The sequence below is a fragment of the Pongo abelii genome, chromosome 8 (genome assembly GCF_028885655.2).
Source record: "Pongo abelii isolate AG06213 chromosome 8, NHGRI_mPonAbe1-v2.0_pri, whole genome shotgun sequence".
Lineage (NCBI taxonomy): Eukaryota > Metazoa > Chordata > Mammalia > Primates > Hominidae > Pongo > Pongo abelii.
The window spans coordinates 136,874,432-136,884,041 of record NC_071993.2 but is presented as its reverse complement, the minus strand read 5'-3'; the positions used below and the strand labels follow the sequence as shown (position 1 = coordinate 136,884,041).

At 54.3% G+C, this 9,610-nt stretch overlaps 1 protein-coding gene across 2 annotated transcripts in view; it reads right to left on the bottom strand.

Moving 5' to 3' along the window:
* Nucleotides 1-693: 693 nt before the first annotated feature.
* Nucleotides 694-9,610, bottom strand: part of MGMT (O-6-methylguanine-DNA methyltransferase) — a 301,054-nt gene continuing 292,137 nt past the window's right edge. For both annotated transcript variants that reach the window (XM_002821283.6, XM_054523062.2), the window contains 2 exons: nucleotides 9,092-9,231; nucleotides 694-1,013 (listed from right to left, as the gene is read on the bottom strand). In XM_002821283.6, the coding sequence (XP_002821329.4) occupies nucleotides 804-1,013; nucleotides 9,092-9,231 (350 nt within the window). In that variant the 3' untranslated portion in view covers nucleotides 694-803. The remainder of the gene's footprint in view (nucleotides 1,014-9,091; nucleotides 9,232-9,610) is intronic.

Here is a 9,610-nt window from a genome sequence, read left to right as displayed (position 1 = left end):
GTCCTAACAGGCCCATGGTCCCTGAGGGCCCTTTGGGGCAGCCCCTGAGATGAGAGGCCCCTGTCCCTTCCTACCTGCTGCCCAGAGCACACTAGGCCCGGGAGTATAGAGAGGGTGAGACTTGACTTCAGCTCTCAGAGAGGTGCAAACTCCATTGAACCCGTGTCCAGGAGCTCTTTGTCTTTCCAAATCTTGGCAAATGGTTATTTTCTACTCACCTGATACCATAAGTGGATGCATCTTGCATTAGCCTTTTTGGCAGGTGGGAAACAAAGCTAGAAAACCTCTGTAAGCATCAACTTCCATGGCCTGTTCCCCTTTCCTTCAGTGAGACCTGAGTGTGGGATGCTAGGAAGTGTGAGTGGAAAATGCCACCACAGCCATGGACAGCCAGGAAGCGAGGCATGGTGGGGATGGGGCAGGGCCAGCTTTCTAGTGTGGACGGCCTGGGACAGGCCTTAGCTGGCCCTGGACAGCGGCTGTGGCAGCCGTCTGTGGCCTGAGGGTGCCAGACTGCCCCATCCTGGGCTGTGGCCCAACATGAGCCAGGCCTTCCACACTCACTTAGCCTGTTTTAATGGACATGAAAAATAGAGCAAGGGCAGCGTTAGAGAAGGAAACAAATGTGTGCAGGACCGCGGGCGTCTGAACTCATCCTGCGGTAAAATATGGAAACAGAGAGGGCAGACACGCTTGTTCCCAGGACACTGACACTTCCTTTAATACAGTGGTGCCCCCACGCCCCGCGTCTGATGCAGTGTTACACGTGTGTGTCACTCAAACATCCATCCTACTGCACACGCTCAGTTTCGGCCAGCAGGCGGGGAGCCCGAGGTAGCTCCTGCTCCCTTGAGCCAGGCCCCTGCCAGACCTGAGCTCCCTCCCAAGCCTGGCTTCCCCACCCGGTGGCCTTCATGGGCCAGAAGCCATTCCTTCACAGCCAGTCCTCCGGAGTAGTTGCCCATGGCTCCGCTGCTGCAGACCACTCTGTGGCACGGGATGAGGATGGGGACCTGGAAGACAGGGGGGCAGCCACCGTCAGTCAGGGATCTGGACAATGAGGTCTTTGGGGTCAAGGGCAAGGCCCCGATTGACAGGAGTCCTGTGCCCACCAAGCAGGGGCCCGTGCTGGGGGCAGGTTGTTGGCATGGGTGGGTGTCAGCTATGTCTCAGCATGGACTCCCCCTCCCCTGAGGCCCTTGAGTCCCTGGGGGTCTCGGCATGGGCTGGGGGAGGGATGAATGTCCTGAGGTGATGTGGGGCATCTTCAGAGAATCGCTTTATGCCATGATTTGGGAGGAGAAAACTTGATTTCATCCGGTGAGTAATTTACAACGTTCACTTACAAAACTGAAAACTACATTTCCAAGTTCTGGTGGTATGTGATGCTCTCAAACACTCCCCAGATATCACGCAGGCATCACAGGAAGCGTCAGAGAAGACCGTACCTGCACAGGCCTCTCCAGCCCATGGCCGGCCAACTGTGGCTGTGGGCGCACGCAGCCCACCACCTGCTTTTGTAAATGAAGCTTTCCTGGAACGCAGCCATGCCTTTTTCTCCATACTGACTATGGCTGCTTTGCCAAGCCTAACATATTTACTCTCTGGCCCTTGACAGGAGGACTTGGCCAACCCCTGCCTCACGCTGTGCCCAGAAGTGGGTATGTGTCTTCCTCCGTAGTCTTGGGGTGCCTGTAGGGGTCTGAGAAGCTCCCTGGTCACCCCCACTAGGGGCAGGGCACGTTCAGCTCCTCCACTGGGTCCCAGCAGGGACCCAGACCCAGTACCCCTCCCTGCCCTCAGCCCTCCCACAGGCTGCTGCAGCCTCCCAACTCAGGAGCTCGGGGAGACAGAGCTGTCGTCCAGCCGTTCACCCGAGAGTGACGCTGAGCACACATCTGTCTTAAATTAGCAGAGGGGCTTCAGAAAGCGAGCTTGCATCACAAGGAAAACCACCCCCACCCAACCAAAGAGGAAGCAGTGACTGTCACAAGGACTCCACCCAGGGACCCAAGGCAGCGACGGCTCTCAAGGTGCCATCTGCACATTCACCCAAACTCACCCCCCACTCAAAATGCTGCCATCCTCATCCCGCATGTGAGGCCAGGGCTGGCACCACCTTGAAAGGGTGCGGGCTCCAGAGAGCTCCAAGCTGCAGGCAGTACCTCCCATGTGGCTCCCACGCCCCCAGGCTCAGGGCTCTGGCTGCAGCATCCTGGGGCCTCCGGCAATGCCCAACCTGTTATTTCCTAGCCTGGAGCTGGCACGATCCGGATCTGTGGCTGACCTAAACTCAGGATGCCCTGTGCTGATAGGGGCTGATCCAGAGTGAGGACCACAACCACGTGGCCATGCACAGGCCTCGGATCCTGCCTACCAACTGCTTCTTTATGGCCAGTCCCACCAGGGGAAGCGAATCCCTGTTCCCTCCAGAGGGGCGGGCGCCTCCTTCAGTGCAGTCCTCAGGGAGACTCTGCCTTGGTCCTTTGGCACTGCCCGAGCTGTGTAGACAGGAGGAGGTCCATGGGTCCACTGTCCGGCTGAAGCTCTGAGAGCCACCTGTGGTGGGTGGGGGCAGGTGCTGTGGCCCCTGCCTCTGGTTTCCATGTGGGTGCTGGCCTCCTCTACTCACACCCACAAGGGAGAATGAGTCACTAATCACGATACAGGAGGAAGAGAGGGGTATGCCCAGCTTAGCACCGTTAGGGCTACTGCGGCTGACCTGCCTGCCCCAGGGCTTGGGGCGCCCTGATCTCTTCTGAGATGGTCAGCCCTTGCCCTGGCTGGGGAGGCCTGAGCTTAGCCAGAGGGGAAAGTGATGGCGAATGTAATTCTTGTGGGAATTACTGGGAAGCCACCATGGCCGTGCCACCGGCCCCCCACCCCCTGCCTTCAATCTCGCTTTTACCCTAATAAAGCTAAAATCTTGAGGTCTGCTATCCATTTCTCAATTGGCTCAGAAAGGTGGAAGACAGGGAAGTAACATATGGGCATCTCTCTGGTTGTCCCCCTCTGCCTGGGCAGACAGGGATGGCCACACAGCCTGCATGGCCACCGCAGGGGACTCTGGGGGCTCCAGGGCCATTTGCTTAAGCTTCCCAACAAGCGGTTACTGTGCAGAGCTGCTCCAGAACGGCTTCCCAGGAGCACATGGGGAAGTCTTGCACAGATTTCTCAAGAAAGAATCGGCTGGAGAGCCTCCCGGGCAACAGCCTTCATCCCTAAGTAGTTCATGGCCCAGGGGAGCAGGTGTATGGGTGGGCAGCCACTAAGGGGCCAGGACATCTCAGGGGACATGTGGGGGGACATGCCAAATCATCATGCAAAGCATCACAGTGGCTGCTCCGTGAAGAAGGTAAACTGCCAATGAGCACAACCACAGGAGCCAGCACGGGCTCCAGAAGAATGGGGAAGGGCAGCAAGCTCGCTCTGGAAGGTTCTCGGCCGGCACGACACGTGGAGGGCACATGGGAGATGCCTAGGGATTGCTTACTGCCTGGCCCCCCTTCCTCCCTGCATCCTGAGCTGGAGGGCAGCCCACTCATCCCTGCACCCTAGATGGCCCAGACACAGATGCTGCAGACCCGAGGCCTCTCCCTGGGCCCTCACACATGGCAGCCCTGCTCCCAGCGTCCTACCCTGATGAGAACAAACAGCTGTTCCTGCAGGATCCCAAGGTTGAGGCGTGTCCAGGCTACCCCCGGGTATCACTCCGACTCCACTCTTCTTTTTCTCTCCAGCTGAGCGTATCCCCAGCTCAACAGAGAGATGATTTCTGCCCATGCCCAGCTTCCCCATGCTCCACCCTCCAAAGCCAGTGACCTGGACAAAGCAACCAGCTACTAGTCAGGTGAGCTTTTAGAGGAAGCAGCTGGGGGCATGTGCCCAGCGTCTCCAAGCTCTATTTCTTGGGCACCTCTGCTTCCTGGGGAGGTGATTCCTACTCTTGCATCCCTTGAGGCTTTCGGGGCCAGCAGCTTGTGTCACCGCCACACATGTACCTGTCACAGATTTCACCTGGTGGGTGTGGCCCTCTGTGGGGCCCAGCTACACACATCCCCGAGGGAGGTGGGGGAAGCCCCAGCCCCAGCCCCGCCTTGGAAAAGGTGCTTAAAGCCCCTGGGAGCGGGTGTGCCCGTGCCTGATGCTGCTGCATCTTCCACCCCATCTATGGCCCCCATCACCCCCGCCAGGCCCCACCAGGTCTGTCTCAGCCTCCGGCCGAATGGAGTCTCGTGCCCAAGTTCATAAAGCTGTTAAGTGGCAAAGAAGGGGCTCTAACCACTCTCCCGCATGGCTCCACGCACCACACTGCTCCTTGATGTGGAATGTTGAGGTGGGACCTTGTGGGGTGACAGCCGGTGCCGGCAGATGACATGGCTGCAAGGTGGGGCTCTGGCTTCCGGCACATCATGCAGCTCATCCTGATTTGACGATGAGTTTGGTAACGTGCACCAATGACGCAGTCTAAGAGGCTTCTGACGACTATAACATGGCAACATGCAGGTGGCGGAGGGCTGACTGTTTTCAGCGTTGAGTTTACTAGAGTGAGGTGTAGTAACTGCCAAGTTCTGGAACAGCCGAGAATCCCAGTCTTCCAGAAGGAGTCACAGGAAATCTCCAGGATGGAATATTTACCCTGATTGATGATTTTTATCGAATACAATAGTCCCATTATAAATAATTGCTGTGAGGGCATATTATTAGATAATACACAATTCACGTTTTTGACTGATAAAGAGGTGGGCATTTAATTCAATCTAGTTTTATAAACATTTAGGCACCAATTCAATTTTCCTACCTAATAGCAGATTTCACAGCAGAGCTTTGGTTTTTCTTCTCTCCCTCTCAATGAGCTGTGAAATTATAAAAATGAGTAAAATAAACATGTCTCCCTCCCCCTCTTCCTAGACATCAATGCAGAGGCCAGGACAGACGCCACGGAGTAACAATGACCCCGACAGCTGTGACCGATCCTCACCTCAGCATGCTGTGATGGGGAAGAGGTGACTTACCAAATAGGCACCATTTTTACCATTAGAAATAGGGAACGCTGCTTCTGTTTGTGTGAATTTTGGTGGCAGGTTTCAGACTATTAAGATAATGAAACCTGCTGAAATTTATTGGGGCCCTAAGGACATTTTCAAAGGATCCATACCCTCTATGCCCTCTCCTTTAAAGCATGTGCTGCATAAAATGTAATTTTTATCAATAACCAAGAAGCTCATAATATCACAGCTGCATTGAAATCTTCATGCTGTGGAATCTAATTCATCCAATACGCGAATCCATCACTTATGCAGCCCCTTTCTCAAACGCTATAAAACTTCCAAACCCATAGATTTGTTTCCAACAAAAATAACATGAAGGGGCCTTTCAATCAATGATGGAATCCCTCTGATTCTGGTACCGGCTGAATATTTTTTCCAACTTCGCCTTTGTTCTTCTGGGCAGCAGCCCACAAGGGAAAGAGCTTGTTTTCACTCGCAGCCTCATCAATACCTAAATCCTGGTGAACAAGTGACACCGAGAAGCTGTAATCAATAGCTCCCTGTGCGTTTTTTTCTTCTGGTCAAATGGTTCAGCTCCACTGACAACCCTGACACTTAGAACATGATGCTAAGTCTTTATCAGCAGCCATCTGGGTGACTGGCAGAACAAGACTCGGGGGGTCATTAACGCTTATGGCAATCTGTGAATAAACTAACTCCTCAGGAATGCATTTGTTTAGAAAAAGGTGGGGAGACTCCCTGTGCAATGTATCGATTGCCTTTGAACTGCATTTAGCAAATTCTGTCTGAGGATGAAGAGGAAGGGTGCTTTGTGGAGGGGGTGGGCCGTGAGGAGTTTTCTACTCAATATACTGGGAAACTGACCATCCTCTCCCACTGAGTTGGGAAGACAGCCTTCCAGGAATGCTGACCAACCACCTTACACCGGCTGGTAAGTCCTTCCTGGAAAATTCTGGAGAAATCAAGCTCCTAGGATAGAGGAAAGCTCCGGATGGCAAAAGCCATCCCTTACTCCGGTTGGGAAAGAGAAACTCATGCTGACAGCAAATGCAGTAATATGAACCAGCATGTGCTCCTGTTTATTGCAAGCCACCTAAGGAATTAATGCACAATGAGCTTTACGATGTTTTCTAACATTCCAAGTCCATTTTTCACTCTCCTCCCTTAAATGCACAATCACTCTATTCAGCCTGAATATAAGGGATGTTTTCAATGAGCGAGTCTCAGCGACGCACCGTCTGGGCTGGAGTGGATGTGCACAGCCTTCCGGCTGGGACGCTGCTGTCAGCGCCAAAGGGAAACGTTCCTGAGGACATCGACAGCAGCAATGGCTCACTGCTGGCCAGGGCCCTTCCTCCCTCAAGTTCCTGGGTCACCTTTTCATCCTCCTAGCCCATTCTAATGAGGTTTCTAATGGGAACTTGGGAGCCTGTCAATCTGAATGATAGTAAACTACGTAGCTGAAGGCTTCTTGCAGGAATATCTCTGGCATATCTGTGCTATAATTTGAGGCGTCTGTGGGTACCGTAGCCACGGGTCCTGCTGCAGCCTCCTCCTCAAGTGGAAGGTCGCTGCACACGGTGGAGCCTACAGAAAGGCCATGGGAGGCCACCACCGCCTGGCTGCCCTCGGCACAGGAGGCATGTGGACGCCGAGAAGGGCGAGACTTGGTGCCTGTAGAACCCTCCTGCCTGATGCTGTGCTCACCTCCAGTCTTAGCTTTTTCATGTGACGGGGTGCCGACGTGTGGACTTTACGGACATTAGGGTTTTACACTCCATGTGATACTACTTTATACATTTCAGTGACTGAGGCCATACTGGAACAGAGACACTCATAGAGATTAATAGCAGGAGAAGAGAGTCACGCTGGTTTGCAGAACAATAAATGTCTCCAAATATCGCCACAAGCAGGATTGCTAACCAGCGACGGCATCTCCACTGCAGAGCGAGAAACTGCTGGCATCACAAAAGGCTGGTGGGGGAGGGTGTTGCCACGCTGCACATGTCAGTTAGTGGAGCTTGTCCTTACAGCAAAAGGGGAGCTGCACACACAAGGGAGCGAGTGGAGTCGGCGCCCACTGGCGGGACCACTCCCATCTTCACGTGTGTGCACGGAGGGAGCAGAATCCACCTCAGTGGGGAGAAGACAAGGACTTACTCTCCTCAAGGGGCACAAAGAATAGACACTGCCTGAAACAGTCACTGCACTGGTGCAGGAAGAGGACCCCCAAAACCCCATTCGCATCCACAGTTCTCATGGGCCCTACACGGAGCCACAACACAACAGCATCTGAGCTGCCTTTTTATCAGGTTGAACACTTCAAAACTGACTCACAGCCGGGGAGAAGACAGCGGCCTTCCAGAGGGGCATGTAGGTTAAGCTTTATTGGGAAACGTCAAAAACCATCCTCAGAAATTTGATTCGGAAATATCCCCCAATGCACCGTAAAAATCAGATCCCTACTGCGTGGTACAGATGTTTTACGACAATGTAGCTGAAGACGCTGCAATTAACGTGCAACAGGTGCAAAAGGAAGGGCCAACTGCGCCCACCAGCCACTGTCACCAAAACTGAGGACAGGAAGAGACGGAGGAGGTGGGGATGGTGGCTGTCCCTGTGGTATCTCACTCCTGGGATATTTGGGATATTTTAATAGGGCAGAAAGCTCGCCTAGATTAGGGTGTACATTACGACAATGCAATCCACTACAAACCTACCGGAGCTGCTTTTTAAGGACTAACAATGCAGTTTTGTGCAAAAGCCTACGTAACTGTCATCTCCTAGAAACGGAGGCTCTGCCCCCAGGCTGCTGCAGCGGGCAGCAGGAGCAGCAGGCTGTGGTGTGAACACGCCGGCCTCTCCCCTGTGAGCAGGGATGTAAGTAGTTTTGGAAATAGACAGCAAAGCCACAGCAATTTTTCAAAAAGCGAGGTCTATCTGATTTAGTAATTTCCCATCCCATGATGGAGTGATCATATTTGCGCTCCCTGATCAGATGGTATGCTTCCATCATGCTAGAAACTTTCATAGAGCTTTCGGGAGAAGACACTGCCAACATGACCACACACCATCACTGGGTGAATATTCCAGGGGCGTTCTCGAGGTTGTGTGGGTTCTCCCAACAGGCCACGCAGACTGGGGCACCCTTCCTGCCCCCACACACACAGGCACGTGTGGCCTTGGCCAGGCCCACATGACATGCTGTGTGTGACTTACTACCTCATGCCAGATGGCCCGCGGCCCAGTTGCCAGGCCTGGGTGCTGTGAGATGGGAGAGCAAGGGCACCCACGTTGCCCCCAGGCACCACAGGCCATGCTGCCCCACCCATGCTGTGTCCCAGTTGGGCCTTGTCCTCTGGGAAGCACGGCCTGAGGCTGCATAGCCTGGGAGCCTCGAGTTCAGTGAAATCTGACTGCAGACGCTTGGGAAGGATGAGGACACAGAAGGGCTCTGGGGAGGGTGCCATCCCTGGTGAGATATGATGTGCGTGCGGTCCAGGTCCCTCGTCCCATGCTGCAGGGCCTCCTGCCTCATGTGCTCACGTGTGGTGATTTAGCTCTTGAGACCCAGGGAGCCCTGGGCCTCAGGGGGAGTGCAGCCCACAGACAGATGGGGTTGGATGTGCACCCTTGCTCGGCCATCCTGCTAGGATGCAGGCACCTCGCAGATAGGCCTTTTTGTCTGTTTTGTTAGCTGCTATACTCCGGGCACCTAGAAGAGTGTGGGCCATAAAACAGACATCCAACACTTCCACCTGCTGAGTGAGCGGGTGGGGCCCCCTCTGCCTGCTTGCCACTCCTCCAGGCTCCCTCCTCTCCTGCTCACTGTGACAACCAGGAGCTCATGCAGTGGAGACGTGCTCCCGGGGTGGGGGAGCTTCCAGTAGTGTGGTGCTGCGGTGGCCTCCTTTGCCTCTTCTGGAGGCATCTGGCACAATGGTCCCCATCACAGATGTTGCCCCTCTGCCCACCCCAGCAGCACAGCCTGCCTTCCGGGGAAACGTGGGATCAGATGACACCCTGCCACCCTGCACGCACCCACCACCCACAGCCATGCCTGCGCCATGAGAACTCACAGGATTGCCTCTCATTGCTCCTCCCACTGCTCGCGCAGCTTTGGGGTTGCCTGCCAGGGCTGCTAATTGCTGGTAAGAAATCACTTCTCCGAATTTCACAACCTTCAGCAGCTTCCATAACACCTGTCTGGTGAATGACTCTGAAAGGAAGAATGCAGGATGATGTTATTTGGACAAACGGCTTCAGCAGTTCTGATATAAATAGCCGCTAGTCCCAAAACAGGAAACGCATCGACACAAATAGAGGTGTTATACTCAATTAAAACACGGCCTCCATGCACTGCTGCCACCACACCAGGTGAGGAGACGCGAGCATGTGGCAGGCCACCATGCAGGCTGGCCCCTTGGAAGGCATCCCCAGAGCTGGCACCGCAGGTTTGCAATTTCTTTCCACCTTCCCGTGTTCCGCGTGGGGTTGTGTGTGCCACTCTTCTAGCGACTGGGCATGTGTAAGTGAGCTCATGGCTCAATTAATACGCACAGAAGTCCCTGCCTGCCCGCCTACTTGGAAATCTTTTG